Source organism: Acomys minous (genome assembly GCF_964271855.1).
Source record: "Acomys minous genome assembly, chromosome: 2".
NCBI lineage: Eukaryota > Metazoa > Chordata > Mammalia > Rodentia > Muridae > Acomys > Acomys minous.
In genome coordinates this window covers 72,912,461-72,931,366 of record NC_140484.1, presented here as the reverse complement: position 1 = coordinate 72,931,366, position 18,906 = coordinate 72,912,461, and the positions used below count along the sequence as shown (strand labels likewise).

General features: G+C 44.7%; 1 protein-coding gene across 3 annotated transcripts in view; it reads right to left on the bottom strand.

Moving 5' to 3' along the window:
* Nucleotides 1–18,906, bottom strand: part of XPO6 (exportin 6) — a 99,465-nt gene that overhangs the window by 48,836 nt on the left and 31,723 nt on the right. For all 3 annotated transcript variants that reach the window (XM_084773904.1, XM_084773905.1, XM_084773906.1), the window contains 4 exons: nucleotides 12,307–12,466; nucleotides 9,438–9,515; nucleotides 5,930–6,383; nucleotides 1,791–1,917 (listed from right to left, as the gene is read on the bottom strand). In XM_084773904.1, coding sequence (XP_084630030.1) covers nucleotides 1,791–1,917; nucleotides 5,930–6,383; nucleotides 9,438–9,515; nucleotides 12,307–12,466 — 819 coding nt within the window. The remainder of the gene's footprint in view (nucleotides 1–1,790; nucleotides 1,918–5,929; nucleotides 6,384–9,437; nucleotides 9,516–12,306; nucleotides 12,467–18,906) is intronic.

Genomic DNA, 18,906 nt, shown 5'->3' with positions numbered 1-18,906 from the left:
ACCAAATAAATACACATTCCAGAGAAACTCTGGGACAGGCAAAATTAGACTGTGGTATTAATTCCAAGGCTGAGGCTATTTCTAGGGAGAAGGGAGAAGAGGAGTAGGGAAGGAAGCACAGGCACAGGGACTTTTGGTGGCTAGCACATTCTACTTCTTAACTTGGGTAGTGGCTCTAATGGCTGTGTTCATTCAGGGAAAATTCATCAAACTGCGCGTGTGTGGTTGATGTGCTTTTTCTGTATGCATGCCATTCTGCTTTGAATGAGAATCCCCCCATAGGCTCATATATTTGAATGCTGTTTACTGGTTGGTAGACTGTTTAGGAAGGATGGGGCAGTGTGGCCTTGTAGAAGGTCTGTCACTGAGGGTGGCCTTTGAGGCTTCAAATGCCCACAAGGTCCACTCTTGCTCTCTCTTTGCCTACAATTTGTGAATCAGATGTGAGCTCTCAGCTATTTCTACAGGGCCATGCCTACCCCAGTGCCACCATGCTCTCTGCTTATAATAATCATGGACTCACCCTCTGAAACTGTAACCCCAATTAAATGCTTTCTTTTAAAAGCTGTCTTGGTCATGGTATCTCCTGACAGCAATAGAACTAAGACATATGTCATACTTTAATAAAAAGTTTATTTTAAAACCACACATAATCAGACAAAAAGAGAGTTTATCAGTGTTCAAAGCAGACTGCAGTGATGGCCACACAACACGCAATTCACTGAACTCTTCAAGCACAGTGAGGGGATCCCATGGCATGTAAAACTATACCTTAGCCGAGCACAGAGGCTCATGCCTATAGTCGTAGCCCTCGGGAGGCAGAGGCAGGCAGATCTCTGTGAGAGCAAGGCCAGCCTGGTCTACAAAGCAAGTCCAGGAATAGCCAAGGCTACACAGAGAAACCCTCTCTCAGGAAACAAAACAAAACAAATAAAAACAAAAAACACCACCACCACAACAAAACTATACCTTAACAAAGCTTTTTAGTACCCTATGTGTCAGTTTATACTGTAATGGGTAATTGGGATGCAAATTCAGTAAAGACAAGCATTTGCCAGATAGGCTAGTACAAAACTATAATCACAGGCCTCAGGAGGCTGAGGCAGGAGGGTTACCACAAATGCAAGGCCCACTCTTGGCTATGCAGAAGGTTATGTATCTAGCTTATAAAATCCAAAAGGAACTCAAAGAACCTTTGTTAAATGGGGACAAAATTGTGTATCATCCAAACTTAACTCATGAGTGCTCTACTGTACAGTTTTCTGGAGAACTTTACTATCAGCTTTGTAACAGAAAGAAAGCCCTTTACGTATTTAGGAACACACACGCACACACCACCACCACCACCACAACCACAACAACAACAACTAATAGGAGAAAGGAGCACCCAGAGAGAACAAGGGAGGGTGTATGGGAGGGTTTAGAGGAAGGAAAAGGAAGGGGAAAATGATGTGATTAAATTATAATCTCAACAAACAAACAATATTTTAATGGCCCTACCCTCAGACTTTTCCTGTACACTGCTTGTCTAGCACAACAATGGGATGAGACTGTGTAATCCAATCCTGGCTTCCCACAGACCTGCATGTCCCTGAGCACCTTGTTCCTGTCTGTTCACAAAACAGACTATGTGCAAATATAGCGAGAGCCACAGTGTAGGGTTCTTACAAAGCCTGAAGATATCAACCTTCCTACAGTAAAGACTGCTGTAAAGGCTGGGGCGGCGTCTTCCTCCTAGCAATAAGAAGGAAGCCCTGTTTAGGAAAAGGAGGCCAGTTTGGGTGCTTTACCTGATGAAATGTGTACTTGAACAGAAGGGTCAGGAACTCCACCACAGGGAACTGGGAGTAGGACTCGATCCTTCTTAGATGAACACTCACAAAGAGCCGCAGAAAGTCAGTAAACTTCTCAATGTAGCTACAAGAAGACAAAAGCTGACGTAAGACATATAGCCACCTTTTTAGAAGAAAACTTAAATTCAATCAAACTCTCAGTAGAAACTATACAAACATACATTTCCAGTTAAAAACACAAAGGCCTGCAACAATTACCTACGAGACAGGCAACCCTTCATTCCATTATCACCTGAAACACAGCAGAAAAGCAGCTTTAATCCTCAGACACTGTCTGCCCCGCCTGTTATAAACTCAAGCTTGTCTATGTTCTAACTCAGTAGTGTTAAGACCTAATTAACAGAAGGGAGTTGATGCTAAAAGATGCTGGGGAGAGATGACAGTATCTTCAAATCTGGCAAATCTAGAAAGGCCAGGTCTGCCTAGAGGCTGATATTAAGTTGAAATGCACTAGGCAGAGACAAAAGAGCAAGTCTGTGGCAGAGGGAAAAGCATCTAGGTAAATATAAATATAGTTCCTAATCTAATCAATGTATGTCCTCCCCTCTGACAGCCAGAATAATAAAGAACTGTCCACCCACTCCACTCTAAAGATGACTTCCAAATACAAGGGAGGAAGACTGTCAGGGCTAGACACGCCTCAGCAAGCAGTTCAGTCTGATGCTCCCACTTTGTAAGTGAGGCTCCAAGAGGTAAAGTGGGCACTGGCAGAGGGCACTCTCACCCCTCCCCGTGCAGTCTCCTTCCTGTGCACTGTGAGGAGCTCCTTCCTGTGCACTGTGAGGAGCTCCTTCCTGTGTACTGTGAGGAGCTCCTTCCTGTGCACTGTGAGGAGCTCCTTCCTGTGCACTGTGAGGAGCTCCTGGGCTCACCCATACTCCCCCAGCCACGTCACAGGCAAGTGAGTCGGTCACAGGTACAAGGGTAAAAGGTTTCTGTTATTAAACACACAGTACATTATTACTTTCACATTTCAGAAATACCAAAAAGTGGTTAGAAAGTGAGCTAGACATGCTTTCATAAATCCCATTTCAGAGACCAACAAAAATAGCAAAAAATAGCTAGAATATTAAGTAATGTCTAAAAGCAGTTCTGAAACCATTAACTGCAAAAGGCAGCGATATGTGAAATGTGAAATAACAAAAAATAAAAAGACAACCACTCTTCAGAAGAACCAAACCGGCCCAGACATCCAATGTCTCCTACTGATCCTGGGACCTGCTCCCTAAGCCAACCCACCTGCTTAGCCTCTAGATGGCTGGCTCATACAATTAGACATTAAACTGACTGGTTGGCACTTTTTGTTTTTGTTTTTTGAGACAAGGTCCTATTTGCAGCTCTAGATGGCCTGGAACTTACTACGTCGACCAGGCTGGCCTCAAACTTTCAGTGATCCTCCTGCCTGACTCTCTTCCCTCTGCCTCCCCAGTGCTGGGAGTTACAAACATGAGCCACAGGCCCAGTTCTAAAACAGATTGTTATGAAAAAACAAAGCACAAAGCAGCTTTTCTCTGCCACCTCCAGGGACTCCTTGGGGACAGCAAGCCCTCATTTCTTCCTCAGCATATGTACTGCTCCATGGTTTTACATGGATCTTCAGAGGCAACAGCCAAGCAGCTTACTGAGCTTGAGGAGGATACACTTGTTATCCAAAAAAAAAAGTACCCAGCAGCCGGGTGTGGTGGCACAAACCTTTAATCCCAGCACTCAGGAGGCAGAGGCAGGCAGACTGCTGTGAGTTTGAGGTCAGCCTGGTCTACAAAACGAGTCTAGGACAGTCAAGACTATACAGAGAAACCCTATCTCAAAAAACAAAAACAAAAACAAAAAAAAAAAAAAGAAAAGAAAAAGAAAAGTACCCAGCAATCTCATTGACTTTAATCTTAAACCCACACTTTAAAAATCCAAGTTAGGTATGGAACTCATGCTGTTAATCCTGGCAACCCAGTAAAGACAGGGCAGAGGGGATGCCACAAGCCCAAGGCCAGGCTGAGGTACACAGCAAACTCCAGCCAACCAGGGGTATAAGACCTTGTCCAAAAGAAAGGCGGGGTTCCACCCCAACAAGAACAAGAGTAGCGCACAGCTGACACTAGGGAGTGCTTGCATGTCACTCCTCCCTTGCCCACCTTCCTGGTACAGATGCTAAGGAAGAGGAGAACGTTAGAAATGCTAAGGAACAGGAGAAAGTTAGAAACGGCAGTGGAAGGAGAAAGAAGCCAAGGGCCTGGTTAAGCAGCTCCTAAACAACTGACCCAAACGCAGTGCTATCGAGTCAGTCAGGGCCAGGAGCCAGGAAGCAAGCGCACACTCGTTTGTCACCTTCTGCTGCCGGCACTCTCAGCTTTGACTTTGGAGCCAGGACAAGTCAAAACAACACAGTTGGTATAAGCAGTTATATACATTTTTATTAGCATCTGAAGACAATATGGCATTTCTTTATCAATGCTAGAAAGGATATGAAATTGTGTGAATTGTAAGGCATTTATATTCATACAGGAAGGTACAAGTAAATACTGAGAGGAAATCCTACTAGGGGGTAGAGAGCTGGCTCGGGTGAAGGTACTTACTGCCAAACCTGACAAATGATCCAAATTTAATCCCAGGGACCCACACGGTAGAAATGAAAACCAGTGCTACCAATGCAGACCTCTACACATACAACATGGCATGATCCCCAACCTAACTACAAAATAAATAAATGTAACAAGCAAAAATTTTATTAAGAAAAGAGCTTATTGGATTGTGAGTACTTTTATGACTATAAAAATCAAATGTCCAGCCGGGCACACGCCTTTAATCCCAGCACTCGGGAGGCAGAGACAGGTGGATTGCTGTGAGTTGGAGACCAGCCTAGGCTACAAAGCAAGTGCAGGACAGCCAAGGCTACACAGAGAGACCCTGTCTCAAAAAACAAAAACAACAACAATATATATATATTTTTTTTTTTAAATCAAATGTCACACAAAGCTTATTTACAATGAATCAAACCAAACCAACCTGCCACTCAATTTTTAACCAGAAAAACTTAAAAAACTTCTCACGTTAAAAGAGCGGCAGAACTGCCTTGACTTGAGGCGGCCAACTTTACAGCCTACTCTAAACAAAGCGAAGACCTGAGCTCTCTTATCACTTACTAACAATCAGGTTGCACCAGGAAGTCTGTAATGATTAACTAATATAATACACTGCATCTGCTTTGAAGCTTCAACAGCCGACATGACTGTGAGAAGACAAGCTGCCAGTTGCCCTTCATCTTTATACGGCAGCAGCACTATGTTTAGCAAAGAGATGCTAGGCTTAGGCTGTGGCCAGTGGCAGGGTGACCTGCCTGTCAGGCACAAGGGCCTGCATCCCACCGAGCGCCACTGGAGGTGGAGGGAAGAGGCAGAAAAGAAAACCTTACGATAAACAGATAATATCACCTGCAAAGGTAATAAAGAAATCTTGACTCAACACCATTTCACTGAGGCCATCTTTTGTACTTAAGAAAAATGGGGCTGGGGAATTTTTCGGTCAGGAGGGCAGTTAGCAAGCAATGGAAGTATATGCCACTAAGCCATACCTACCCGACACATCTCCAACATTGAGTCAATAGCTATCATTTATGTGAAACTCAAAATACTAGCAGCATTCCTATACTCTGCAAAATATCCACTCAGGAAAAGTCCAATAGTGAAAACCAACAAGCAGTACCAAGTGAGAAGGGTGACGTAACCCTGTACCTCCGCAGAGCGCTTCTGTTCTTGCCTATGAAGGAGCCGCACTCTCACTTCCTGCACACATGAGACCTGTAGGCAAACAGTGAGGAAGAGGGACAGAGCGTGGACAGGAGGACAGCAGGTGGATGGACGGGGAAGAGACAACAGGCCTACACAATACACCAGCACTTTCCACTCAGTCCACTTCCCTTAACCACCCAAGCCCTCTAGCTCAGCCTGAACATTCTGGAACACCTACCTTTCTGTCTTTATCAGTAGGCCCATATTCTGAAACCAAAAGGGGTTATGACACACATGACATGGTGTGACAGCGGCCAGGCCCTGTCCTGGGCACGACCCCGCCTTTCTCATTACCTCTCCTCGAGCTCCTCTAGCCTGCTCTTCACCGTGTGGGCGTTGTTATCCTTGGTGATTTTTTGCAGGAGGTAGAAGGTTTGTTGGAACATTCGCAATAAGTACTCCTCAAACTCCACAGGCACACAGTTCTTGGACATGAGTTCATTGATGCAGGACATGGCCAGGACCCCAAGTCGGCCACGCTCCTGACCCAAAACACAGTTCTGGCTGCTGCCATTCACTGATGCCATCTTTCTGGCCCGGGTATCACAGCCAAATCGAGCAAAGTGGAAGATAGTGGTGAGGAGGGATGGGGTGATGCTGGCAGACAGAGGAATCCAACTGAAGAGGTGGGCCAGGCACTCCAAGGCCAGGGAACAGACATACTCACTCTCCACATCCAGGATGGGGATGGGCTGGTGCAGCAGTTTGGCTGAACTAGGACTCTGCAACAGGTTACTCAGTAAATCACCTGGAAATTCAAAACATGCTTTTACGACAACCCGTACCAAACCTCTTGAAAACACTGCAATGAATCCTCCTTTTCCCAAAACACTAGTCACCATAAAAGTAAAACCTAAAACCAATTTGCTCTATATTCAATAACAACTAGAGGTAATACCAAACACCAAATATAAGATTACAGCCCAAGTGAGTTACAGGTTTAAACCAAAGACTAAGCTTCGTAAGAAAAACAAAACAAAATATAAGAATCTGACTACAGTGAGAAAGGAAGATTTATGGAAACAATCAAAACATAAAAACCTTAATGCAAAATACTGATGAGTTTAACAACACATCACCAGATAAGTTTCTTGTTGATGAAAGGGTATACCAGGAAGATAGTGTAAGAAGATAGCCACAATTCCAACACCAAAAAGAACCAAAATTTAAACATGAAAAAGAACTGTTAGTAGGATCCACATACACATATAGGTGGCAAGTATGAAGAAACGACTTTCTAAAGAAATGTAAGAGGTCAGCTGGCTTATGGAGATGTGCCGAGCCCAGTCATTAGAAAATGCCACCCAACAAGCAACAAAGAACAATAAGACTGTTGGCAAATGGGACAAGAGGGGCTACCGGAACCCTCACACAACCCTGTCAGCACTCCTTCTGTCAACTGACTGCTCCCTTCCTAGCACACAGATCTACAGGGGACAGACAGAGGCTCTTCAGTGAAGACAGAAGACTAGACACTGAGGACATGCGCCTCATGCAGCAAGCACGCACAAGTTTGTCTAAAGACAGGTCTGGCCGCAGGAGAGACAGCAAAAACACCAGTGCCGAATGAAAGGTCAGCATCACAGGACAACATCATCATATTATACAGACAGAAAATGCACTAACATCCATCTGTTTTCACAAGGAGGCTACACATTACATACATTTAAGTTCTGTCTGTATTGGGAAAAGGGAAAGGAGAGAACAGGTTTGAAAGGGGATTAAAAACAAACACACACAAACACACACACACACACACACACACAAAGATGAAGCGGGATACAATGGTTCAGAAAGTCAAATGTCCTTCCTGCCAAGCCTGACAGCCCACATGGTGGAAGGACAGAACCAAACAAACTGTGCTCTGGCTCAGGAGACAGAGGTATGAGAGCGACATGGGGTAGTGGAGGGTGGGGGGCAGTAACAACAACAACAAAAGGGAAATAGCTTAATGAGTAAAAGCATTTGCCATAGACCCCGGCACCCTGAGTGTCCTCCCCAGCAGTGTGCACCCCTATAACTCCTGCACCCCTATGGCAAGAGCAAAGCCAAAGACAAGAGAATCGCCTAGAGCTCAGGGCCAGCTGCCCTGGAATATGCAGCACAGCCACAGAAACAACAAAGGCCTTGGCAAGGTGAACAGTGAAAAGTGACTCCAAAGGTCGTCCTGTACCTCCACATGTGCAGCCTGGCGCACACGCACCTGTGAGCAGGCTGACTTAACCACTGTGGACTGCAGGATGTAAGTTCAATACCTGTACTCATGTCTTCAACCTTTAAATTTAAGTATTGCTACAAAACTTCAGCTTTCTTTTTATCTGCAAAATTTCTTCTTAATCGTTCAAATACTGCAAAGTATGTATCTGCTGAGCCACTAGAATATGTACCTGAAGACAGCCACTCGCACAAAGTTCACACAGTACTGCAGGCTTGATATATGCTTGGTTAAGGTTAGGAGTCAGGGTTAGGGCTAGATTTAGGTTTACTGTTAAGGTTAGGTTTAGGGTTAGGGTTAGGGTTAGGGTTAGGTTTAGGGTTAGGACTCAGGGTTAGGGTTAGGTTTAGGGTTACTGTTAGGGTTAGTGTTAGTGTTAGGGTTAGAATTCCATGTCTAAGTAATGTAACAAATGACTAACGGTTTCTAATCTGAGTATGACACACAGATGGGAAAGTAGTGTTCTATGATCAGCCCTAACCCCAAACCCATGGTGTGTTCTCAGTTCTGTAGGGTGTCTTAACAAGAATCCCAAGCCACATGTCAACAAGCTGCATGAACAGTCTGGGGCTTAGAGGTTTGATTGTAACGCCCACTTCCACAAGGGGTGGGGAAATGCAAAAATATCTCTTATTGTCACATCAGCTTTTACAGGACAGGAAGGTATGTGGCTAGTTCCAGGCTGCGCTCCTCCTAAAAAGCAGCTCTGAGGCCGGGCGTGGTGGCGCACGCCTTTAATCCCAGCACTCAGGAGGCAGAGGCAGGCGGATAGCTGTGAGTTCGAGGCCAGCCTGGTCTACAAAGCGAGTCTAGGACAGCCAAGGCTACACAGAGAAACCTTGTCTCAAAAAACCAAAAAAAAAAAAAAAAAAAAAAGCAGCTCTGGCCATCTGGTGTGAGCAGAAGCACTTCCCACTGTTTAGAGACTTCACTGAATCACTCTTACATCATCAGTTATTTACATGAACGATGTAAACTCAACACTAACTCCTACACACTGGTCTCCAGCTATGTGACCTTTGTCCCAGTCAACAGGGAAGACAGCTGTCCCTCCCTGTGTCCTCTCCTTCAGGTTGCTGCCACCTTCTGCAGCTCTGTAGAACAACAAAGCAGACCCTTCAAGCCCCAGCTTATAACAAACTCAGTACAAACAAAACAGCCAGGGAACCTGAAAAAAACACTGATGTCACAAAGCAGAAGGGCAGCAGTTATGAACAGGCAGGGGCAGGTGAGATGGCTCAGCAGGTACCTGCTCTAAGTCTGACAACCTGAGTTTGGTCCCCAGCTTCTGAGAGCTGCCCTCTGGCCTCTGCAGAGGCAGTGTGCACAACATAAGTAAGTGCAAACCAGAGGGGGATGGCACAAGACCAAAGGTGCCGTCCTCATGACAGACAACCAAGAAGCAAAACGTGCTGTTCAAAGTGCTGTATTAGAAAGAAAACAGAAGAGAGCCAGCTCCTCAGAAAACATGGGCAGACTGAGAGCAGATTGAGACGAACATCTGTATCCTAGGTAGACTATTGCTTTTCCCAGCTGAGACCCTAACTGCATTTAGCCAGGAATACCATAGGGGGCAGCAGACCATACCACTTTCTCCTGAGGTCGGGGATGGTGGTGGGGTGGCAGCAGTAACACTGTGTTTGTCCCAGACAGTTTCCAAGATACCTACCAAGAAAGAAGAAATTATTTGAGAGACATTAAGTCCAACATATAAAATCCAAAAAACCCAATGCCACTGATAGAAATCAATATTCACGTATCCCTTTCTCTGTGCACACAGCTACTTCCAGCTAATGGTTGTGCCTCCCTACTCCACTTCTAGCTGTCTCTCTTCAGGCATTTGTGTGTGCAGTGTGCAGGCTCACATGTGCATATATGGGCATGTGCATGTGATGGCCCAAGGTTGATGATGAGAATCTTCCTTTGCTCTTCCACCTTACTCCTGAGGCAGGGCCGCTTTCCTAGCGTCGCTAACAAGCTTGCTCTGGGAGCTGAGGTACCACACTACCCAGCATATGCGGGTCCTGGGGATCGGAGTGCTAGTGCTCCTGGTTTGTGCGCTAACTACAAACTACTTTAACTACAAAAGTTAACTACTCTAACTACAAAACCATGCCCCCAGCTCCAGTTTGCAGAGTCCTGTCCCACTGCAGGGCCTCTACTGTTTCACCTGGATCTTGCAGTATGGCTTTTCCCAACTGTTTCTCCAACGGTGCTCTCTGTCAAAGCCACATGACTGCTACATCTACTGAAGATCACTTTCACACTTATCCTCTGGACATTCCGGTGTTCTCAGACACTACCCACACACCTCTCTGACAGGTTGTATCATTCTTTTTAGCTTTCCTCTGGTTCTGAGCCTCTGTCTTCCATCATCTAGTTTTTTTACATTCCTCTACTTCCCTCACTGACCCTCTTCTCTTATCTCACTCTCTCTGCTGGAGAACCTGTCCATTGTTGTGGCTCCCAGCCCAAACCTCATTTGTCTCATATTGAGCTCTGTTGTTACATGACAGGAGTGTGGAATCTAGTCACAGATCAATATAGCCAAGTGCTTCCTGGGTCAAACCACTTGCACACCCCAAGCTCAGCTCTTTACTCTGCAGATTTACTAACGATCCTGACACCTTCCTCACTGGGCAAGCAGCACAGCCCACAAACCTTGGTGCCTGGCCTCCACACGCCCCGCTTTGCAGCCACACTGATCCACTCTTCATCAATAGTGACATCTCTTGTGCCCTCAATACACACCATCCTCCTTCCCCACCTCCGCTCTGCTCCCTCGGCTCCCTCTCAGCCTGCCTCCGCACTGACTGCTCCCTGTCCGTGCCTCCCACTGCCACTCAGCTAGTCTTCCTAAGTGCTTGGTTTACCTCCACATGCTATATCTATTACAACAGCCAAAGCATTGCTTTTCAACTGTTTACTTGCCTCTTCCACTAGGGTGCAAATTCCCACAACAGGACTTGTTTTTATCCTTTGTGCATTCTGTAAGAGCCTGCCACACAACATCACCACAGAAGCTCAGAAAAACATTCCCTAAGGCCAGGTGTGGTGGTACACACCTCAAATCCAAACACTTGGGAAGCAAAAGCAGGTAGATCTCTTTGAGTTTGAAGTCAGCCTGGTCTATACTGTGAATTCCATGCCAGACAGAGCTACATAGTGAGACTCTGTCTAAAAGCAAACAAAGAAAGAACTATCTCCTCCAAATATGCATTGTTATTGCATGGATAAACCTAGAGAACCTGTTGTTAAGTGAGACAGCCACAAATAAAGGTCATACAATATGATATAACAATACTTTATTAAAGGGTCAAAACAGACAAATCCCTATGTATAGACAAAAAGCAATTAGGGATTTTCAGGAACTGGAGGAGAAGATGGTGATCTCTTGTGTACTCAGGGTTGCTTTCTGAGATAACAAAAAATACTGTGGAATTAAAGGCAATAGCTATAAGACTTTCAAAAATACTTAAGTCCTCAAACTGCCACAGTATAAAGTAGGCATGTACACCTGTCTTAGCTCTGTTCTCTTAATGGCTTATGTGTTTGTAAGGGTATGGTATGGGTAATGGTATGTATGGGTAAATGTGCTTGAATGCAGAGATGCCCTGAGGCATGAGTTTCCATCTGGGGCTCAGGAAAGGATGGGGAAAGGGAAGCACACAGCACGGTTACCACCGGCACCATTCTTTCAATTTTAAATTACCCACCAAATGCCAACCACTAAAACAGACATACAAAGAAAAGGGGGGGAGGGGAAATAACAACAAAAACTCCTGAATATCCACATAGAAAAGGTGCAAGATGGAATAATGCCTTCCCAATACAGACTCAAGCAGCAGTGACTGTAGGCACCTCAGGACCTAGTGGCCAGCAGTCCAGAAACCTGTCATGTGAACTCCCCCAGCAAGGCATCCCAGCCTTCAGGGGTGTTCTTGCCGCATTCCTGCCTTTCCGTGTGATAGGCTTCCTCTCCTTTCCCCTTGCACATTGTCATGAACTCTGATCAGACAGCTAGGATGAAATGCCACATACAACTACAACCTAGGGCACAGGGCAACATCACACCTCCTCTCACTTCTCTACGGAGAAAATTTTTTTCACCTTGCTACTCCTACTTATGCTAATCTTAAACTCAAATTATTTTAAATAAAGAGCCTACCACCTACCTACTTAAGTTACACTATCAGCGTGTGAATCACATTCCTACGACCTAGCCTATATATGTATCTCATTAATGACATTGTGAGGACCAATTAAGAAAAGACTCTAAGAAAATTAAGTTACAAATCTCCTCTGAGGTCTTTCCATGTGCTAGACTGTGGACTGAGTGCAGGAAGCTAGCACTAAGTTCTTCTTCCCACATTAACACTCAGTAATACCTAGAAGGCCTCAGCTCTGCACATCTGCAGCACACCTGTCTCCAGGCGCCACCAGAGCACTCACTCACCTGTCAGGAGCCCAAGCACTGTCTGCACCTGGTCCAGCAGCAGCTTCCGCAACTCCTCCTTCCGAGCCACACTGAGGTCCTCACGGGGACAAGCTAGCTCTTCCGAAGTTGTCTTCAGCATGATCAGCCCAAGGGGGGTTGTCACAGGTGACTGAATCAACTGACAGGAAAAAAGCAAGTTCTGAGCATCACATAATTAATAAGCTACAAAGAGGATTAGTAAAATTCAACCGTGAGGTGCTGAACCTTATGTGGACAGATACTTCAAGCAACGTTTTTGAAACAGAATTCAAAGGATCATTTATGAAGTTTTGCTTTACTAACAATTCATATTTTATTCTCATGTTAGGGCTAAACTCTATCAGCAAGAACATAAAAAGCAACTGGAAACAACCCTCTCCTACACAAAAAGGACAATTTTTACACAACTACAAATTCCCAACCAAATTATGGTTATTTGCCTAATAACCAAGTGATACAGAGATACTCATATACTGAATGCTAGACAATTCTGTCATGGAAAGACTACATGTAGCCTGGTGGTCTTTCAAGATTACACTAGACCTGAAAATTTCCTATCATCTAGTAGGTTTGCTGTAGTTTCTCCATGTTTAGATATAGTTAAGACACATAAAAACAACTGTTGGTCTGGTGCTATGTATTCTGATGCTAATTACTGTTCCCCTAGATCTGGTTGCTGCCCAAATGAACAGACACTCACATACCCCAAAATGATGTTTGTAACTTTGCCTCCCTGTTAGACCAATAAAAAGCTGATACCTGGGCAGGGCCGGATGAAGGTAGGCGTGGCAAAGGTTCATGGGCTGGAGGAGTGAAGGATCTTGGGAAGGAGAAAGGGAGAGGAAAAGAAGGAAGGAGGCGGCCATGGGTTAGATGAAGGAGAAGCACGTGCCATCATGGATGGAGGACTGGACCCAGATAAAGAACATTACCAAGAATTTGGGATTACAGATGGGAGGTAGTGCGATAGAAATTAGGAGAGAAGCAGATGGCATGGGATTGGGGTAGGGTATGGGAAACCTGCCCCAACATGGGACGTAGTTTAGGGGATTAATATCTGCCCTGCCCCAGGTGAAGCAGGTGTATGTGTCTTCATTGATTGCTAGCAGGTTAGAAAATACTGCTGTAATAATAATTAGCCTAATAATAAACACTTATTAGGCTATTCTTCTAAACTAACCAGAACACTTAACATAGTGTCACAGCTGGCTGTAGTATTCAGTATGGTGATGTGTGGTACAAGTCTGCAGCCAAGGACAACAGGTTCTACCACACAGCCTAGGCATAGAGTAGGCTCTACGTACCCTGTGGGAGTGTACAAGCATGTAGTTTGTATGACAGACATCCAACAGTTCACTTGTGCTATCTTTTCTCTTTCTCCCTTTTTTGGGGGGGAGGGGTAGTGGCTTGAGACAGAGTCTCTCTCTGTGTAGCCTCGGCCATCCTGGACTCACTTGGTAGACCAGGTTGTCCTCAAACTCAAAGAGATCTATCTGCCAGAGTGCTGGGATTACAGGCATGAGCCACCGCGCCCAGCATCTCAAAAATTTTAATTAAAGAAGAAAAGAAAAGAAACATGTGGCAGAGCAACACAACTGTGATACTAAACAACTATCGGGGCAATGAGTTTTTGAGACGTCTCATTACATAGCCCAAGCTGTCCTAGAACTTGAGGTCATCCTCCTGCTTCAGCCTCTCAGATGCTGGGACTATAGGCATTGCCTGGCTATAGTTACAGTTTTGCAAATACCCATGTAATAAATTAAGTATCTATTTCTATACCCTGTAATACTGTCTCCAGGAAGACATGAAGAAGGAACACTTTCAACAGCCTGATGCTACTTATAGCATCCTACTTATTTTCACAAAATTCAACAGTATTATAAAAGTAAGCTGTTTACAAAGATGAACAAGTATTTGCCACCATTAAAAAGCAAACCATTCAGAGAACCTCACCCTTTCTCCAACATGGCTTTTCCCATCGTGTTTCCTTACACTACACAAAGTTTCTAAGCTTTAGAAAGAGGACACTTAGGAACTTCATCAAGGCAAACCACATACTCTTCACAAGCACAAGGCACACCATCTTTTTCCTGGGAAACAACTCTTCTCATCAGAGTATAGAACTGTTCATCCATCCCAGAGATTAAAAAAAACAGTCAGGGATAGCCCAGGGCACAGCTCGGGGGGTGGGGGGGGCGGGGGAAGAGCAATTACCACACAAGACTGATGACCTAGCCAAAGTTCAAAACTCACAATAGGGCTGGAGCGATGGCTCAGCCGTTAAAGGCTAGGCTCATAACCAAAACTCACAATAGCTACCTGAAAGGCGACCTAGCTTGACATGACATGAACACTAGGTATGTGCCCAGACATATTTTACCTCCCCTCCTTCCCTCTGTTTTCCTCTCTCACACACAAATAATTTCTTTAATTCAGTAATGGAATCCAAGAGCAATTCCACTATGCTCAGAAGCAGCCCAAGAATGCCAACAGTTGCCTATAATCCCCGCAATCTAGAAACGGAGGCAGGGGTTCTCCAGGCTTCCCAAGACCCACGTAAAGAAAAGGGAGGGACAAGAGGGAGGGAGGTGCTCTCTATAAAACCAACTCTTTGAACCCTGAAACTTCCAAGAAACAACCTCCACGTTTTCTCTATTTTGTACAAAAGTCAACTATTTCTAAAGCATTCAAATGACATCTGCCTCAGTGTAATTTTGGCTATACTAAAGTAGAAGAGACTCTCTTAAGTCTCTGTGGATATTTCTGGGTTCTCAACCTTATTCTGAGAATTTGCCTCCATTTTTCCTTTTCCTTTTTTGTCTCTATTTTCAACTATGTACTTTTTTAAAGGGAGTTTTAAAAGTTGATTTTGTGTGTACTAGTATTTTGCCTGCAACTATGTCTGTGTATCGCATGAGTGCCTGATACTCTCTCAGATCGGAACAGGAAATCAAATGCCCTAAAGCTGGAGTTTACAGAGAGTGTGCGCCATCACATGGATGCAGGCAACAAGTGCTCCTATCCACTGGCCATCTCCCTAGCAATTAAGCACTTAATCGTTCAGCTGAGAATAACCTACTGTGCCAAATACTCTACTTGTCACTATTTACTTTCAAGGTTTGTTTATTTTCATGAATATGTCTATGTGTGCACACACTCACCTATGGTGAATTTATGTGCATAAGTGTCCAAGTGCTTGCAGGCGCCAGAAGAAGACATCACTCCCCTGAGACTGGGAGCCACCTGATAACGCTGGGCACTGAATGAGCCTGTTTTTCTGTAATAGTAAACACTTTTAACTGCCATGTCCATGTCTCCAGAACAGACATTCAGTCACCTTCCTTTAGCTATGAAATGCCTTTGTGTTCCTCACATATTGTAGAATACCCTACAATATAGAAAATCCATCTTAAATCTCCTTTCTCTCTTTATACAGAGGGAAGAAAGCTCAGAAAAGAAACCCAATTAAAAAAAAAAAAGAAAGCCATCTCTAAACATGATGGCAGAAGCCCGTAACGTTAGCACTTAGGAAGTAGAAATAGGAAGATTATAAATTTGAGCCAGGCAAGGTAATCCTAACACTTGGGAGGCAGAAGCAGGCAGATCTCTGTGAGTTCGAGGCCAACCTGGTCTACAAAGACAGTCAAGGACAGCCAAGGATACACACAGAAACCCTGTCTCAAAAAAACAAAACAAAACAAAACAACAACAAAAGATCATGAATTTGAGGGCAAGCCAGACTAGGGCAAGACCCTGTCTCAAAAACAAACAAAAACCACAAAACAGGAAAAGGAAAAAAAAAAAAAAACAAGAACAGGAAATGATGTAGCTGAACATAAAGAGTGTATCTACCACTGTATGGCTCTAGGTTCCATCCTGAGGAAGGCAGGAAGGCAGGCAGGCATTCATTCTTCTTGACGTTTTTGGGGGTGGAGGGTGAAGGCTGGTGAGGGTAGTGCTAGAGACTAAACACACAGGACACTAACCATAATTTAGAAAAAAAGAAGGAGAAGGAGGAGGAGGAGGAAGAGGAGGAGGAGGAGGAGGAGGAGGAGGAGGAGGAAGAGGAGAAGAAGAAGAAGAAGAAGAAGAAGAAGAAGAAGAAGAAGAAGAAGAAGAAGAAGAAGAAGAAGAAGAAGAAACAAACCTTGCTGAGTTTGAGGCCAGCCTGGTCTACAAAGGAAACTCCAGGACAGCCAAGGCTAGCTACACAGAGAAGCCCTGTCTCGGAGGGGGGGTGGGGGGGAGACCTCTTGCTGGGCGTTGTGGTGCGTGTCTTGGATCCCAGCACTCAGGAGGGAGGCAGACTTCTTTGAGTTTAAGGCAATGGTTCTCAACCTGCAGATCACAACCCCTTTGGCTGTCGAACAAGCCTTTACAGGGGTTGCCTACCACTATCAAAAAACAGATAGTTACCTTATGGCTCATAACAGTAGCAAAACTGTAGTTATGAGTAGCAGCAAAAATAACTGTAAGGTTGGGGGTCACCTTGAACACATGAAGAACTGTATTAAAAGGTCACAGCATTGGGAGGGTTGAGAACCACTGGCTTAAGGCCAACGTGGGCCACATCGAGACACTGTCTCAAACAGAAATCAAAATTTAAAAAAAAAAAAAAAAAGAGTAAATCATTCTTACTTAGATTAGGAAGAAGGAAGGAGGGAGCTGGCAAGAGGGCAGAATAGGGAGAACACTTGGCCACACAGTTCAGACAGGGGCAAAGCGCGTCCAGCCTAGCCTATTCTGGTCCAAATCTTATATGATTACATCTGATGGAAATGGCTATAACTGCATGTGAAATTGACCTGTACCAATCCAGAAGGCAGAGATGGATACAGTGGTGCCAAAGCCTCAGACCTCTACATCACAATACCCCTGGCCTTGCTCTCTCTCACCATTTCATAATACTCGGTTGAGCTTTATGTGGCTACACCATCAGCCGCCCTCCTGAATGAATTGGGGCACTTCTCCCTGACAGTGGAAGCAGCCTGAGGAGGTGGAAATGGAGCTTTCATCTTGGCAAAGGGCTCTCGGGTGACAGGCATGATGATGATTCCAGGAGTAACGCTATACTCAAGACTGGCCCAATCTTCCTCATCTTCTCAAAGCATACTCAGAAGCATTTTGCCTGGTTCCCTTTGTTGCTGGCACAGCCATCCTTGTGACTAAACCCTGGTTCTAAAGCAGGAGCAAAGTTTAGGAGCAACACCCATACAAAAAGCATCACCCAAATTCCCTGGGAAATACTACATGAGTCAACTTCCTGGTCTTTCAGCGATGCTTCCAATGTCAAGCAATTAAATTTTAACGACAGATCACCTATCAAGTGGCCACCATCCTTCTTAGCTTTTCCTGGTTTGTCAATTTCGTCTTAGCAATGACCCTTATCATCATGGTTTTCTGATTACCTGCCAGAATCAGCCAAAATATTTTAACTACATGGCAAGGAAAATCCTCTACAATAACATCTTTCTCATCTTGGCAGAGTTTTCATCATCACCTGGCTGTTCTCCTCGCCCTCTAGGTCTTGTAGCACACCCTGGTGTGCCCACTGGAGCACGCTCGCTCGCTCGCACCTTTTTTGCTACTACTTTATCATGCTGCAGCTGCTGCATGTCTTCTGCACCTGCAACATCAGTTTCAGAGGATGCAACACCCAATAGCTACATACAAAGTTACACCAGTGAAAATACTAAGTTTTAAAAATAGTAAAGGTTGCTCTTTCAGAAGATCTGAGTTCAGTTCACAGCACCCACATTGGAGTGGCACAAGACCACCATGAGCCCCACATCCAGGGGATCCAACACCTTCTTCTGGCCTCTGAGGACACATGTTTGCACATGTGAGCATCCCCACGCCCTTCTCTCTCTCTGAAAAAATCATCATAGGAATAAGAGTGGCCAAGTAGTGGTGGTGCACACCTTTAATCCCAGCACTCTGCAGGCAGATCGCTGTGAGTTCAAGGCCAGCCTAGTCTATAAAGCAAGTCCAGGACAGCCAAGGCTACACAGAGAAACCCTGTCTTAAAAAAACACAAAAAACAAAAACAAAACAACAACAACAACAAAAAAAACCATTATAAAAAAACAAAAATAAAACTAGAGAAAATGTATAATTTTTCATCTTTATTGCTTTTGTATCCAAAAGGGCAATTACTTAGTATATAATTAAAATTCTGAGCACAGCTAGTTTCTGCACCTGACTTAGCAGACAACTAGTACGTCTGGGCTGTAGATCAAGTTCAGGTTTCTAGTAAGCCTGCAAAGGTTCCACAGTTTTTATTCCACACACAATCAGGAAAGAAGTAGCCACCCTTTACAAAGCTGCTTGTCCCTGAGTAATCTGGCCTAAGGCAAAATGTGTCCAAAGCTTTAGCCCAGCAGACTTCAGAAATCTGAGGAACAATCTTACAAAAGAGTGTGCTGGCCACAGGCTCCAGGGTGGGGAGAACTATGGTCAGTTTCAACTTACTACTTCCTTTCCCAATGGCCTAGAAAGGTATGAACGACTTGCAGAGAGCTGGAAGCTGATTCTGGACATGTTACCACAGCATAAACTGCAAATTCCCCACCAACC